Source organism: Pholcus phalangioides, unplaced genomic scaffold (genome assembly GCF_987345545.1).
Source record: "Pholcus phalangioides strain wild (caught in Gottingen) unplaced genomic scaffold, Ppha-v1.0 ptg000011l_1, whole genome shotgun sequence".
Classification (NCBI taxonomy): Eukaryota; Metazoa; Arthropoda; class Arachnida; order Araneae; family Pholcidae; genus Pholcus; species Pholcus phalangioides.
In genome coordinates, this window is record NW_028301604.1 from 22033397 (window position 1) to 22051409 (window position 18013).

Sequence of the window (18013 nt, forward strand, 5' to 3'; positions counted from 1 at the left end):
TGAAAAAGTTATCAGTTATCACCGTTTGTGCATAAAATATGGCCCTGGGCAAATCTTTTTCCTCTCAAAGTTGTCCAGGAAACGCGAAAGTTTGAACACCCCTATTGAAGATGAGGAATCCTTAACTGAGAACTGTTTCAATATCATTGAAACTTTTCGTTCCAGTAATGTAGACGAGAAATTTGGTCAAATAAAGTATTATGCCCTTGAACTATTACTTTTTTTAGAACGGCTTCGTCATTTCTATCAAATTTTTGGGAGGGACTGTATGACTTGCTGCTTTCGCATTGCTTTTAATTAAATCGAAGTTTGACTTCTTTCTGCCAAGTGCGGCTGTTTATGAGCTTTTTGTGGTTAAATTTGTTTTACATTTTTGCATTAAATCCGCATTGTTTATTTTTGCGTTAAATATTCAGATTCATTTCATTTTTATATATTTATGTTTTGCTTTTTTTCATAATTCATGCAGTGGGTTTTTTATTTGACGCCCCCCTGGTGACGGCCGCTTGCTTTCTGAAGCTATATAAATATCTTGAAAATAAATTAATAAATAAACTTTTCTCTCAGCTTTTGATGGCGTTATATGAATTCTGAAAAAATTGAAAACATATTCGATAATGCGAAAATCTCTTTTACTTTTAGTACTTTCATTTCATATCCTTTTTTCAATTTATCAACCTACAATTCATAAATTAAAAATTACTTTTATAATTTAATTTCTTTTCCCCCAGAACGAAAGTTTCGTAAAGTTAATGCGAAAAGAGGAAATACAGTAGACAATTTCGTATGCAGGATTGTTATAAGCAATGTTTTTAATAAGAATTCATTTTTTTCCGGTTATAGTGTTTTTTTTTTGTAGTTACATACTATCAATAAAGCTTTAAATAATATGAAGTGCAGACGAAAAGAGCGCAAGACCAGTAACTTTAATAAAAGGATTTTATGCATGTTTTTTCCCCATTCGATAAGAAAAAGTGAAAAGAGAGATGATTCAGTGACTGTGAGCATCGGTTGTGTTCGACACCTAATTACTATTATCTGCGTAGCAATAACTGTATTTAGATTAATTGAGGGCGATGACTGAATTGTAAGAGAATTAAACCAGAGAAAATGAGATGATGATTTTCGCGAATAAAGAAAGTAATCGGCGATGACAGCTGTTGGCTTGGAAATATAATGCGACATCGTCTAATTGACGGTTTTTACAGTAAAATAATATTTTCGTTCTTTTCATTGTGCAACGCAAAGGAAACGCCTCGATTTAGAATTAAACTGGAGTGTGCCATAGAGCAAGATACAACTGATTGACGTCCGCGATACGTTAATTAAAAAAACGCTCGCAAATTCATTTGGTGTCTAATTGAAAAATTGGATCATTTTTTAATTCTATTCAGTGAGGAAACAGAATTATTAAAATCAAAAACGAATAACACTATAAAATTTACCAATTTATTTACTTCAAATATAGGCCCACTGTATTAAGAGTGATTGAAATATAATGATATTTACATCGATGAATATTTTTCCATCCACTACAAGCGAGATAAGTAAAGTATTTGTGATCACGTAAAATTCATATAGTAGTTTATTATATCAGATTTATATATAGAAATAAAATGATTTTGTTGAACGCCATCTTTCATTCTTTATTATTTAACAAAAACTTATCAATTTCTGGTTAAACTATTTATAGTGAAATAAAGTATAATTGATTTTTTATGAAGATTTTAACTGAATTAATTCTCTTTTACAGGACTCAGTTGTGATATCTTCGTTTTATCTCATCTTTCCGGGGTGATTGTAATCACAAAGGTGTTTTTTTTCAGCATATAACAGTACTAATATCAACATTAGGTGTTATTTTCTTATTCAGGGATCGCCAATAACCACAAAAAGAAAAAGAAATGAAGCTCTTGATTTAGTTTGTGATGTGTAAACGTCCAAAGTGTTTCAGCAAATTGTCTTTTGGAAAACGAACCCCATTATGACTCATAATTCACTATCGTGTATGTTTCTCTTTGTGTTATTAGAGTATGTCTTGGTGTTTGCTTTAGCGTTAAGGGCACTTTTTTTCTTTACCTGAACAAAGATAAACACGGATGAACGATCTATCAGTTGACTTTTAGTGCTTTCATGGCCTTCGCTTCTGTATCTATCTCTATCTTTCATCTTTATTCTCTTTGTATAAATATGACTCTTCTATTTGAGTTTCACGACTTGAATATTTTTCTTTTTTTTTCAACACCCGATCTTCTTAAAATAATAGAAACATTCTTTAACTCGATACAAATAAATTAATATACACAGTTTTGTCATTTCTACTCAAAATACTCACGGCGTATGGGGGGAATAAATATTCGAAGGAGAACATATGAAGATCGCTAAAAATAATTTTAATTAAAACCGAGTCTATCGAGTAGGCTGTATCTATAAAATAATGATATTAGCGTAAGTAATAAATTCACACGAGTTTGGCGTAATCGTGAGATAGTTATCATGAAGCGGTCTAGAAAAGGATTGCCTTCGACTATTATTTTCTCGTCATCTCTAAGGAGATAAGCTCGGATAAAGGGTGACGGGTCGGTCAGTTTTCTGTATTGATGTGCAGATGAAATAAAGAGAAGTAATGAAATAGAAAAGAAAAATGATTGGAGATGACTTGTCTTGTGACTAAGGCTAAACCAAGACACTATTCCTTGGATTATGTAGGGCACATGCAACTACACTTCAACAACACGTTTTATTCGTTCCTAACATATCAAGTCGTTTCGTAAGACACTTCAACTATTTCACTCCTCCGTTCACAGCGTAATTGTTTTTTTCTCTTTTTTCTAGCTTTTTTCCCCTTTACGTTCTCTATTTTTGTTGGTTATGCAACCAAATCATTCTAGAAACTATTTGCAAGCGATCCCATTCCATCAATGTCACGTCAGAATTCTCTCCGTTGTTTCGCTTTGCCGATTTTCATAACGTGAGGGAGGATTCGGCACATATGATTTGGTGTTGACTTTTATTACGAATCGTAAGCATTTTTGGATCTATGGATTTATAAACTGCTATCGCAAGAAAAAACACGGTGGATATGAAGTCCTGCACACATTTTAGAAATTAATGCCAAATCAACCAATTTACATAAAAGGTGCGGTTTCCACTAAAATACTTATACGTTAGAGCTTTTTATTTTCACAAATTAAAGGAAAAAAGTTTAAATTTCACTCCTAGGTGCCACTGCAAAACGAGAAACTCGACATAACACATAAAATGCAACACAGTGCATAATTAATGTTTATGACAATTTGCGTTACATGAAACTATCACATTTCAATATCAGAGCCATTTTTAGCCCAGGTTCTGATATTGAAATGTGATGGGGTGAGGATGCTCATGATTCTATATGGTCATTTGGTCATTTTGTCGCACCACGGTCATTTTCGGCACACGAGGGCTAATTAGACCGGGACCTACAATTTATTGCCGATTCCGAACGGGGCAGGCTTATTTTTTATACTCATCGAGAGTTTGGTGCACTAACCCCTCGATGGGGGACTCCCTGCGGTATCAATTTTTTGCTGCGGTCAAGTCGCCGTTTTTTCTTGCACTCTTGTGTCAGGAAAGTTTTCTGACAAGGACGAACCGGATATCGGACTCGCGACACCTCTAAACATCCTTTGGTACTTTAGGCGAGCTACCGCGCCTCTTCTATATGGTAGTTTTATGTAACGCAAATTGTCACAAACGTTAATTATATACTGTTTATGTTGCATAATATGTTACGTCGAGTTTTTCGTTTTACAGCACCACCTGTGAGTGAAGTTTTAACTTTTTTCAAACTTATCAAAGAAAAAAAAAATTCATAACAAGTGTTTTAGTGCAAACCGCACCTTTTCATGTCAATATATTGGTTGATTTATTATTAATTTTTTAAAATTAATAATAAGTACAGCACCTTACCCTAACCAAGCGGAAAAATTTTGCTCCCTATAACATATTTACTACAATTGTTCAATAGTTTTTTTTTGTTTTGTTTTTATAATTTTGCATGAATCTTGCAAATGAGTTGAGAACTGTCTCATTTTTTGCCGCATGACGTAGTGTAAGTAATTAAAAAACAAAATAAGTATTTTTTTTTCCCCAGCCAACATTTTGGGCAATCTGCCTATTGTGGCCTCCGATTCTGTATTTGCATTTGAAATTATATATAATATTTTGGTGTTTTTCGGCTCAAATATTTATAACCGTATATATAAATATATATAATAAATTTAGTTTTTTGTTACTGTTAATTCGTTGGTTGGGGGGGGGGGGCATTTCGGTTTGTTCGGTCCAACCCATTGTTCAAAAGATCTTTCTACTGTCTCAAGGGGAAACGACCACCTAACAAGCACTAATTTGTGTCACAGGCGACTGAATTCGGTTTTTACATCCTCTCTCTTTTCATGTAGCGCTGATTTTCTTCTTCTATTTTTTTTTTCATTTAGTATTATTTCTCTCCCATGCACATGATGGCGGGTTTGAGAGAGAGAGAGAGAGAGGGGCGTTCCTTTTGCCGTCCGCAAGTTTCAAAAAGAGACGGGGACATACATAGACTAGGGGCTACTACATACTACGCATTGCCTATCTTAGCCGACGTGAGTCAGAAGACAGTAGAGTCCCTCCTCTTCCGTCTCTCAAGTTGTCCTTCGGATGCACGAGAAAAATCACAAAAAATAAAAAATAAAATACTTTGCTGAATTTGGAAACTTATCTCGTGAAGCATGTTTTGGCGGTTCTTATATCTTATCTCAAAAAGATATCGTAATACAACGCGAGTCTTGTATAATTACGACCAACTCCAGTAAGAATATTTTATTATTGTAACTGACGATAACTGTGACTGTTGTTTTTTTTTTTATATAATATCCGCTAACCTAAACACATACATATATCTCGGACTAGATAAAATAAATGTGTTGGCGAGATATAGAAAACGAACGATTACACCAACTGCAGTAACCCTGGAGAACAGGTCTGGTTTCTTATCTTTTCTTATTTTTTTCATCAGTTTTTTTTTTTTCGTTTTTTCTTTTTTTTTGTTACTGCGGACAGTTTGGTCGGTGGTACTGTATATAACGTGTTTCTATTAGGTTAGGTGTAACACTAGCTATTTTTTTTCTCTAGTGAAACCGGCCAAGAAAACCGAACCTTACCTGTCATGCAAGGGTAAGTATAGAAAAAACAAAAAATATAGCGAAAACGACTGGCAGCAAAGTTGATTATCCTTCGAAACAACGGGCGGTGAATTAAAAATCCACTATTTAAGCTGCTGAGGAAAAAACAATGTGATTTCTTTCAAAAAAAAGTAAATAAATTTGAACACATTTTAAAACATTGTTTAAAGTTTCATGGAACTGCAGTAATTAGGAAAAGTGTCAAAAAGACAAGGAAATACATTTTTTTAAAAATCTATTATAAAATTTGCATGTAAAAAAGTACAAATAATGAAAATTTTCAGAAGTATAATGATTCAAGTTATACTCAGTGGTATTCTCACCATCTATATTTGTCACTTAAAATGTACCGCCTTCAGACACTTACCTGCCAATCGCCGAATAGAATTGTTTTCTATAGGAATGATGAAAACTTACCCGTTATCATGAATCCGTTAGAATCGTCATTTAGTGAACATACAATTTAGTGATTTTTGTACAGAGGCGTCGGAAACGTTTTTAGAACTGAGGATGTTCGTATTGAGCTTTATGTAGGAAATTTTGATTTTTTTTAAATTAATTCTCCGAGTACTCAAACCCATGCTACGAGCACCCACAGCACCGTCGGCTCCGACGCCACTGTTTGTGTGTGGTTTTGACTTTCGTTTCTTACCTGGGTCTGGGTGAGACCCAGTGATGCGGCGAGTTCGGCTCTTTCCGGAAGCGCCAGGTACTGCGTCCTTTGAAACCTCCGGTTGAGTTGTTGTAGTTGAAGACTGGAATAGATGGTTCGGGGCTTCCTCATCTTCTTGCCCTTGCCGTTCACCCGCAGGTTCTCCTCTAATTGTGACTTTTCTGTAGAAAGGAGGGGAACAAGCTTTTACTATCCCATGCCATGTACAAAGTAAATAACATTATCTTCAATTGTGATCAAATCAACATGATTTTCTAACTTTTCAAATATTTTTATAACAAAACTTCAATTCGCCGGCTGAAACTGTGACAAACAGGCTTGTCCCCTCCTTTCGGTTTTAACGATAATAATTCTCTTTATACAGTCAAACTCGGTTGTAACGACATCGAGGATTCCACGAGATTTTGCCATTACAACCGAGGTTGACGTTTTCAAGAATTTTTTTGACGCAAAATAATCGAATGCTGTGCATAAAGTTATTATTTCATTTGTATGACCGTATTTGATCAAGAAAAGTTAGGGAAATTAGGATAACATGAATACGAGATATCGCCAAACTTGCTGCCAATTATAGGCGAAATCACCCCAAATATTGCTTTTAAACAACCCTTGGCGAGAAATATAGTGATGCAGTAATTTGCAGTGATTTCAAATATACTTCATGAGGAGAAAAATTGAACATGGCAAATATGTGAGATGAAATTGTTATAGTCATGTTCAATACAGCATAATATATAAATTGGGCGAATCACCTCCATCCACGTTTCTAGTAAAGATCAGGAATTAAAATGCAGTACGTTGAAAAAATCGAGGAAAACATTGTGTGTGCGTGCTACAGGGAAATCTGAGGGCAAAAATAATGGGGGAAATACAATAATGTTCCTGTACGAGTCATGCCAATGAGAAGCGCCAAACATGTAATAAATCTCTTTTTTTTAACATTTATGCACTAATATTGCCACATCCATCACATTGCCTCAATGTGATGAGCTCTAACTCTATAAATTTCTTGAGAAAACACCATAAACACGGACGAAAAGAAAAATGTGTCGTTATATCCGAGGTCGTTATAACTGAGTTTGATTGTATTACAAGCAATTATAATTAAATTTTATACTCCACTATATTGTGCAGGAGAATGATCTCCACACGCACGGTTTGTCTGCCGAAGCTACTGAAGGGGGGATTACGATAGAGAACTCTCAAGATCATTTTAACGGCTGAAGTATAGAGGACATATTATCGTGTATGTGATTTATATTGTCAGAATGTGTGCGGTTTATGAAGCAAAAACGCATGATTTACTATGTTTTATCAAATGATTATGACATCCTCTGTCTGAATGAAACATGGCTCCAAGACTACATTTCTAATTCGAATTTTCTGGTAATAGTGTTTAGGCAAGACAAAACTTTTTGCTGACAAATAACTAGTATAGAAGAGGGATTTCCTTATAAAAAGAATAAAACTCATGACGAGGATTCTGAATAGTGTATCTTTGTGGAAATCTGAAATATCAATTACTGTGTGATCATAGGCACCGGAACCTGGGGGCTGAGGCTATTTCAGCCCCTCTCCAATACATTTTGGGAAGGGGCTGACCTCCCCCCCCCCACCAATAATTAACGAATACACAATGCAACACACCCCTTCCTCCCTTGTGTACAAGCTTGAGTCCCGTATATGTGGGACGACTAGCAACTTTTAGCCCCTCAAAGTTTTTTTTACGTCGGCACCTTTGCGTGTCATCATTGGCGTGATATAACGTTTCTCTTGCCCCTTCCATGGAGTTTTATTGTTCGTGTTTCGTTTCAGTTCTACGACCCTGAGTGCATGACAATTGGAGATTTCAACCTTCCGTCTCTAAACTGAGTCAGTGGCGTATTTGAACACAGCTCTTTTCGGGACCCCAGTGAAATGAAATTTACTTTCAAGTTCCATGATTTTCCTTAACTGATATCCTCCACAAATTCTCATGGTAAATACTGTGGTTGGAACTCGCTGATATCTTTCATTTCACTACAATCATAAACACTATCCTTTGATTTTATCCTATCCGACGATCCTTTGATTCCAAAAGAAATGATCCCCCCCCCCCCCAGTGTTCCGACATCAATATTTTCTGTGTAAGGAACAGATACCGCAATACCACTTGATAGTTGTAAGCAACACCAAAGATCTGCGCATCCGTTTACATAACTTTATATTAGATCATATCAGTTAAATACTTCAAGTATCCTTTTGCGAATACTTATGTTAGTAGAGTAAGCATGTTAGTAGTTTTCGTACGATATATCAACTAATGCTTTGCTTTTCATCATTATTTTACTTGATTTTCCGCTCTTAGGCCTACTGACTGTGTTTTGTGTACTCCCAAGCAGCCCGTAACGCACCTTGATATGATACGCTTCCCACAGGTTCCAAATGTTCTAGATCAGTGTTTCCCAAAGCGAGCAATATCGTCCCCTTGTTGGTGATCGAATAGTCCAGGGGGCGATAGACGCTGAGAGTATAACATAGGATCCTATGGGTTTGCTTTAGTCGCGGGGGGGGGGGGGCGATTAGAGAAAAAAATTTCTGAAGAAGAGGGCGATGGAACAAAAAGTTCGGGAAACTATGTTCGTGGAACCCGAGGGGCTCCTTGGGCACTCTCCAGGGGCTCCGCGGCAGCTCGAGGGAAATAAAAAACCCAGTAAATGTGAAAAAAATGTTTTTAAATAATATAAATAAATCAATAACTTTGATGAATAAATAAAAAAATAGACCTAGGGGCTCCGCCATAGAAATTATAGACCAGAAAGTGCTCCGCGAGTCGAAAAAAGTTGAGAACAGCTGTTCTGGAATCTAGATCATAGTGTCCCAAACTTTTTGTTCCATCGCTCCCTTCTTTAGAAAATGTTTATTCCCATCTTTCCCCCGCAACTCAAGTCAGTCCAAAGGATCCTATACTAAACCAATAGCTTTTACAGCCCTCTTGGACCATTCCATCGCCCCTTGGGGGCGATATTGTCCACTTTGGGAACCACTGTTCTAAATCAAACAGATCGCGTCCGAGCTCACTATGATGTATTACTAAACGGCGAAGTAATAATCGTTCGATTTCAATCGTGGTCTAGTGAATCTGAAAAATGAGAATAATTTCATGAAAACTTATATGTGCCCGGGATAGTGAAACATGATAATCCAACAGGTACATAAACGATGAAAACTTTGAGAGAATGCCCATGAAACTTGAGGTATTTACGTAAGGATTTCAAGAGGAATTTTAAATATGTCGTTGAGTGTACTGTATTTCTGCTGTGTTTGACATCGGATGGGATCGTTATTTTGGCGGTTTAATAATGAAAGAAAACGTGTATAATTTTACCAAGACTCATGGATCAGCATCTAAGAGCCCGCATTTATAGAAATGTACTGAAAATACGTCTCAATATGTTTCTTTTGAAGCTTTAAGTAAAGATGAGAGAGATGAAATAAACACACACATGAAAAATCTGCCTTTGTAATAATCTTTGTGTGTGAAATTGTGAAAAATCTGTTTTTATAAGAGTTTTCGAATCGAGTAAAGGAAACACAATAGAGATACCAAAAAGAAATAATGCGTATAAAGAACATCTCGAGGACTATGAAATTGATATTGGATCAGAAATGGATAAAAAAATTATGACATAAATAAGATTACGAACAGCTTAGGGAATTCAAAGACCATTTGATTGATTAGTTAGGTTAGAATAGAGAAGTGTATTTGCATGAGGCTCCAATAAAATTGATTCATTTACATATCGCGGCTTAAAAAATGATTATGTGTCGGTTCCATTAAAATTATAATTACCGGCATGTCATATCTTTAAAAGTTAGGTCAAATCATTTTCAGCGGAAAGTTTTTGTGGAATAAAAAATGAGTTGCACTTTCTGTATATCAGTAATGTGCAAATCGATCAAATGAAACTCATTCGAGAAAATTTATCAAGACCAATGAAAAAGTATTATATCTGATGGTGTGGTAGATCGAAACAAAGAAATCTATGAGAAGAGAAGCCAGGATGCATTTGTGTTCATTAGAAGTCACCATAGGCATATAGGCAGTCATCCAATTTTTTGAGAAGAATTATGGGTCACGTCCACAAATAAGAAATGGTCGGTCCGCTACAAAGACACATTGGGCAAGTTGCACGAAGCTATCAACATTGAGCGACCCAGCATATTTTCACGTGATGTGATTTTGTTGCACGGCAATTCTTGTTTTCATGTGGTGAACATTATGCAGGATAATTTTACGCGGAAACGGTACGAGGTTCTGTACTATCGGCTTCTGTACTACCCATTGTATAGTCCCGATCTAACACCACTAGGGATTAATGGGATTTAAAGCGATCCATTCGTGGAATTCCATATTCGACGGTTCTAAAGATTCAGTTCTTGTAAAAACAGAAGCAATTTAATAAGGAACTATTATAATGTCTTCATGAAAACATATTTAATATTAAGTAATATGAAAAAATTAATATATATAATAATTATATATATAATAATAAATGCTAGATTAAATACACGAGTTGTAACCGATATACTAGTTAATGAAAGGATTTGCTTTCTTCAAACCGCGCGGGGTTCCACCCCAGAACAGGCCTAGTGTCTTGTGACGGGGGGGGGGGGGGTTACTGTACGGATTGCTGATGCCACTTTAAGAAACAAAAATGATTGTAGCAATTGGCACACACAGGTTGCCATATATCATTTAGAGTAACCTTGAATATTTATATGATCATGGTGATATTTGTTCCCAATATGTATTACTTTTATAGTAATGTTTATGTGTGCATTCCCAATAGTATGAAAAAGGGAAATTTTTTTGTAATGTAAATAATATATGTTAGTAATTCAAATGTGAATGCCCAGCACTGTCAACGGAGGTTCTGTTTGATTATTCCTGTCGCAGTGGAGGTTCTGTGTATTTTCTGTGTGTGTATATATATTGCATGTACCGTAAAAGGAAAGGGAAACAAAACCGCCCAGCACAGTGGAAGGAGGCTTTGTTTCTTCGTTTCCCGTCGCAGTGGAGGCGCTGTATATATATTCTATATACATTGTGTATTTAGACCATTCTCAAATCTCTCCCACTTCAAAACTTTTCCACACTTCTTTTGAAATCCCAGGCTGCGGTTTCCGGCCCTTATGTGTCACTGGGTGCACGTGCAATTTTTCTCCCTAGTCATTGGGTTCAGCTATCCGTTTTAGTAAAATGGCTTGTACGTTGCATCGAGTTGATGGCTGTCTTCATGGGGAGAACGATGCGAGTGATTCGATACTTGCGAGCACGGGGCAATGGGATCCACCACTATAAATATTTGCTAACTTTTCCGACACAACTCTGCCTCTTAACGGAAGTAAGGGGTTTCGCATCAGTCCGGGGTTGTGAGCGAATCTATCTATCTATATCATTTAGATTTATTTTCGAACTAATACCTTTTAATTTACCTATTAACCAGAAATAACATCGCATGGTAAATGAATACGGAATTTGAATCAAAATATTATTACAAAAGTGGCCGCTCAGGGTAAAGCAGTGATTTCCAAACGGTTGCCGCAGCACTCCAGAGTGCCGTGAGTTCGCGTACAACAAGATACAGTAAAACCTGTCTTCAACGGAATCGCAAGGGACCGAGGGACCAATTTTCTCTGTTGAACAGTTTTCCGCTTAATAAAGGTTCAATTGATATAATGTTAAAAATTGTGTTACGATTTCGTGTGCGATTGAAATAAAATAAAAATAAATTAATCGGAAATGAAGTAAATATGTATGTTATAATTTAAATATAGGTAAAATAAATAAATAAATAATTAGTCTATAATTATCAGATACTGTAGTGTATTTAGATTTTGGTAGCATCTGTATAAAATTCCGACGCACACTGTGTTTCTTCTAAAATAACGACATTTTCGTTCTTTTCAACTTCCTCAAAAATTTTCAATTAGGGTGTCAATATCTGTCGTGTCAGGTTCGGTTATCGTCTATGTTTATGTAATCCTGAGCCTCAAGGCTTTAACTAGGAATTTTGCGACGGAAGAGCAACGTGATTTTGCGCCCTACCATTGTAAAATTCAATGATTTTATAAAAAATGTTGTTTTTGACACTACCTAAAATTTTACACCCCCGAATTTTGCTGCCAGGGCAGTTGTGTGTGTGTGCCCTTTGCCTCTTTTTAATTAATTCCGGCCCTGCTCAGCCTTACGATCACGGAATGTACTCAGCTTGCATACAATTTTGTAAGTCTTGCATATCATTTGGAAATTCAACCCTTACACTGATTTCTACCGTAGGAGAGCTTGCTTTCCCAAAAATTTTTGTTACAATTTCAGAAAGCAATTGCTTTACACCAGTGTTTCTCAACCGCCGGGTCGCGGCCCGATACCGGGCCCTGACCCCATTCATACCGGGCCGCGAGTATTAGCGTTCCATTTTCCCTTATTCATTTTCCGTTGGTCATGTATTTAAGCGGGGCTTCGACACACAAAAATGAATGAAACCGGACCGCGGGCTCGAAAAGGCTGAGAACCACTACTTCACATACATATGGCTTATCAAAACCGCAATATTAAGTACAGAAACGAACTCACATTTGCAAGCATATATTGCGTAAAAAATTTTGATGGAACATTTTAACATTTTGTATGATCCTTTGGTCTACTGGTCGCCAAACACTCACATTGTGTGTGTGAAATTTTCCGTTAAAGGGTACAATATTCCTTTCCGTTTCGTTTTAGACAGGTTCCGTTTAATCCAGGTTTTTAATGTGTATTTTGGCATTGAAATCACCGAACCACGATTTTTTTCCGTTGAAGACAGGTTTTACTGTATTTCAGGGAAATTATATTGAGAGTAGTAGTAAGGTTATGATTCCCAACCTGTGTGCTACGGCACTTTAGCGTGCCACCGCAATGCCCCCAAGATTGAACACGGGTGCCGTGAGATATTTGAAGTTCTACTCGCATTCCCAGAGGTGCCACGATTTTTGAAATGGGTGGTCTATAGCGTAATGGTAATCTCAAGTAACAGTAGAAGTGAAGTGCTTTAAGTGTCTTTAGTGTTAAGTGTTCAGCGGATAATTGTCGTACACTGCTACCTCGACTGGATCCCTATATGTTGAAATTAACCACAAATTATTTTCTTTCTGAAATACCCGTATTTAAATTTTTCTTTGAAATAATCAATCATAGCTTTCAAAAGGCATTCCCCTAACGAAAATAATTTTTACTTACAAGTCTTATAAGCATAAGCATCTTGTTGATCATTTAGTTCTATCTTGTATTATTTCAGGTTTCCAGGATACCAGGAAATTCTTGGATGCATTTTTGGTGTGAGATTTCACGAGAGAAAACCTAGTTACAAAATGTGATTTTTATTGTTCGGAGTGAGGACGAACTGTGTTATCCAATAAAGTTACATTTCGCGTACGCTTGCTGTGTTGTATATTCTTCATAGCTTTATTCAACTCACTCAATGCGTCATTTCAACGGATCGACCAATGTCTTTATTCACGGACATTACCCGCTTTCTTATCAAGTAGCTGGATCACTGTCTGAATGCCTATGGTGATTTCTTCTAACGAACAAAAATTCATTCCCGCTTTCTTATAAATTCAACCACACCATCTCACATTCTCATCCGTTTTGATAAATCCACTCGAAAGGGTTTCGTTTGATCAACTTTAATACTTGTGTATATTTACTGCAATACTTAGAAATAAAGAGGGTTCTGGAAGGCATATAGGCTACTATACTCTTTTATACAAACCTGAAACGCCATTATATACAAGATCTTTCTAGATATTATTGTCCAATGTAAAAAGGGAAAGTAAGGAGTTATTAGGAAGATAAAAAGAGGAAGTTATGTACTGAAATGGGCTAATACATTATTAAAATTAGAAATAATCTTGAAGGCATTTTTCATTCGTAAGTTATACATACATTCAAAATTCGTAGCCAAACACGACATGAAGAAAAAATTTTTTTTTTCATGAGTTGAAAATAAAATCTTTCTTTTTTTATTTTGTCAGGTGAATTTACGAGGTCTGAAAACGTGATCTCAGCATTTGTAAAGATCCGTGACCACAGTTAGTCATGGAAGGATAAACCCTAACGGAAGATAAATATAAACGAAATTTTTTTCGGCTCTTTTGAGGTGCATTGTAATTTACTGGAATCGTTCAGACACAGCATTTGCTGTATAAATACACATAAAAAATTACAAAACTGTCTGATCTTCTTAGACTGCAATGACCTACCGGAACTACAAAATATTTTCTCAAAGAACATGGATGTACAAGTGAAATTTCATACAATGACACGAGTTTCATCTATAATGCATTTTGAATTTGCTGTGTTGCGTTTCTTTCGAAAAAGGTAGTGGTCAATAAAGTCTCTTTCTAGTCGCACACATCTAATTCCTATGAACAATAACGTAACCATTTCATTCAAGAATATGAATTCAGCATTTATATCTTTTCTATTTTCTCTAATGATACAACGTAATTGTGAGAAAAATATGCCAGAGATGATACCAAAACCCTAGTCATAGTCACGGGCCTGAAAATCAACGAGTTGTTTAGAAGTAAAAAAGAGATAGGTACAGAGATAACATAACAGACTTTTAAAACCAAGGATATACACTACCGTATTTCCATTATAGCCTCTTTACGAAACAAACTGGTATCACAGTGAAGTTAGCAGTGAATGTCTGGTAGACCTACCTCGTATAAAGACAAATTCAATAAAAAGATGATGTCGCCAAGTATAAACGTCATTCCATGTTTTTAATGAAAGATAATATTTACTTTATTTGTCTGTGCTTGAATCTCCAGCGATTGAGCAGGCAAAAAATTATAACCATAGGGAAATTAGTTTTCAAATAGAACACATTTGGAATACTTAACTTTCGATTAAAAATATTGCAATCCCTTATTTGGGATAAATTGTTCCAATCGAAAACTTATCTTCAAGTATTTAAAATAAAATTTAAATGTAATTTTTGTTAAAATTCTCCCCTCGCCTTGTGGCTTACCTATAGCATGCAATAGTTAGCTTATGACGTCCTCAATCATATGCTCCAATTTGTCTTGTTGAATGCAAGACAATATCAAAATATGAGTTGAAAAAATAGAGACAAGTGGGTAGAAATGCAATGTTGAGATTTTTACAAAACTAACAGCAAAAATTCAAGATGTTTTCAAAAATGAGTCTTGACTGTGGAGGAAAGCCACTAATTAAACATTTACCGAAACGAAAACAATATCTAAACAATGGAATAGAATGTGATTTTGTCCAGATATTTTCTGTACGGAATAAACAAGGCGTGGCTGAAATAATGCTAATAAACACGGCAATAGCCACGAATGTGTGATTTTCGATACCGTAAATTCACTTTTCTAGAATATGAAAATGACGATCTGATGTACAAAATATATTTCAACATCATCTGATCTAGATACTTTTGCATTTCTATGCATTATGCACAACTGTTGCAAAGGTCATTTCCACAAATATGTCAAGTTACCGGTGCACTAGACATATAAAGTTCGATGAAAATAATAGATAAAAAAGGAAAGAACTTTGAGAGAGAGAGAAAGCGGAAAAAAACTTCTAACTTGTGATTGAACTTTCTTGGATTTTGAATGTTATAGAGAGCCTGTAGTATGTTTTTCCAGTTTTCTGGCCTATAGTTCAGAAAACTCCGAAAAAGCATAAAGCTATAATCATGAACATTTGATTTTTTCATTTTGCACTATAAAAATTGAAAGTGAATCGAAAAAGAAAATCGTTCTCAAGAATGAGCAAATATTCAAAAACTAACAACTGGAAGGTATTTCATTTTATGGTGTACATTTTATGACTTTTTTTCCCTACCTTTTTCTCGTGACATACCGAATACCTGTGAACTCGGAGGTTTTATCTCTTTTTTAATTGTGGAAAAATTACAAATAAACTTGAAACAACAGCTCATGTAATTGTTTTAAAAAAGTTTCAAAATGAAATCTATATTTTAGTGTATTCTTTCCAAAGAAATTCTTTCCTATTAGTAAAATAGAAAATATCCATACCTCCCCGTACAAGTTGAAGACTAACAATTTCGACTCATATGAATTTATCTTCATTTGCGATGAAAATCTATGGAGATGAGATTTGCTAAGGTTTTCCAATGTTTTGAAAACTAACCAATAAATTATATCACTTGATTAATTTTGGTGCAAATTATTTGATTTAATTAATATAAATTGACGTTGAATATCTAATGCAAGGGTGCTGTTCAAATTTTTATAGAGCGAGGGCCACTAGTGATTTTGTAACATATCTCAGAGTAAAAAATTTTTCAAAATTTTGATTTTTTTTTCAACCATGTCATAATTTAGCAGCTTCCACGATAAGAAATATAATTTAATCCTCTCACTGGCACTGACGAAATATCTCGCGTTCTTAAAAGCTTTCTATTTTAGCAATGATAAATATTTTGTCGATTTTCCAATTGAACAATTCTTACAATTGATCAATTAAAATATTTACATTTTTATTAGTAATCATTAGAGTCCGGATTATATGCACTAAAAAGTGGCAAAATACTCTAAAAATATGCAAATATGCACTTAAAAATGCAAAAACATGTCCTTAAAAATGCAAAAATATGTACTTAAAATACAAAATGTGCACTTAAAATGACAAAATATGCACTGAAATTCCAAAATATGCATTCACCCTAGAATATGCACTAGAAATCTTGAAAAAGCCAAAAATTCCGAAATATGTACAAAAAACGAGAAAATATGCATTAAAAAAATCACCATGCAAAAAAGAAGATGTGTAGAGCAGAATGTGTTTTAAAAGGCGTCTTTTCTATTTCTTAGTGCATGCGTATTCATTTACAAAAAAAATATCCCCTCATATATATATATACCGCATATGCAAATAACGTCTACATATTTTTTATTCAGGCATTTTTTAATTTTCAGTTTGTTGCAGCTTCTCAATAACGAAAATACCAGTAACAAAAGAATTTCTATACTGTTTCTAAAAAAAATTAACACTTTATTAGAAATAGCCTTACAATAAAACGGTTAATATTCGTAAAATACTTTATAAATATACGTATTAATTCACTAAATATCACCTGCGGGAAAAACCGATGTTATGAAAATATTATGAACAATATTTATTTGAAAAATTATAAAAAAAATTGAGTGAGCTTAAATAAACCTTCAAAAATATGCACTTATACTGAAAATTCTTTGATTTTATGCCTTCACATGCGTTAATGCTAAAAAAGGCCAAAATATGCAAATGCATATAATCCGGACTCAAATTATAAAAAGGGGGCTCACGGTAGCTGAATAGAATGTAGATTTAGTTTTCCATTTTGAACAACAATAATGGGAAAAATTAGTGTTAAACCAGTGAATCCCCTTCCAATGTTGTCTATCTATCTGTAAATAGTTAGATATTTTAAATATCTGTGTATACTTTTAAATTCAGTTGATCGTTGTCTAATCATTTACAAAATACTAGTGGACAATTGAAATCCTGCTAAAATACAACACATCCAAGTAACGTCTAACTTGTACTATTAGGTCCGAATTTTGATCTAAAGCAGCATCAGTAGCATTACACAGTAATCGGGTTGTGAGAGAGAATAGAGGCTGCATATGTGTGGAATACATATACATATATCATAATTAAAAACCGATTTAAAACGTATCACGTACATCTGAACACGATCCTTATCATTCAGTATTAGGTAGGCTACTACAGCTCACGGTGTAACATGAAGAGAGATATTCTAGTCAACACATCTAAGTGGCTTGACTATTTAATAATTAAATAAACGAAATAGAAATACACAGTAATACCTCGACCTACGCGTCTCTTTTTAATCCATATTACGAGTGGAAACAAATCCGCTAAAAATGCTTCAATTTACGATGCAAATATCTGACTTACGAGCTTGAAACGTACGAGTAAATGCTCAATCGACGTTCAAAAAATTCACAGTCTATCGCTGTCGGACTGTGCTGTGTATACCGTATTTATATCAGACGCAAAATGACTTTTAATCTGAAAATAACTTTTAACACTGCTCTGTACCAT

General features: G+C 34.9%; 1 protein-coding gene across 4 annotated transcripts in view; it reads right to left on the reverse strand.

The window, feature by feature from the left end:
• LOC149080222 (homeobox protein Dlx6a-like) overlaps nt 1–18013 on the reverse strand; it is a 71097-nt gene that overhangs the window by 29672 nt on the left and 23412 nt on the right. For 3 of the 4 annotated variants that reach the window (XM_089239287.1, XM_089239289.1, XM_089239288.1), the window contains one exon: nt 5860–6041. The exons of the other annotated variant lie outside the window; for it this stretch is intronic. In XM_089239287.1, the coding sequence (XP_089095413.1) occupies nt 5860–6041 (182 nt within the window). The remainder of the gene's footprint in view (nt 1–5859; nt 6042–18013) is intronic. 4 annotated transcript variants of the gene reach the window in all.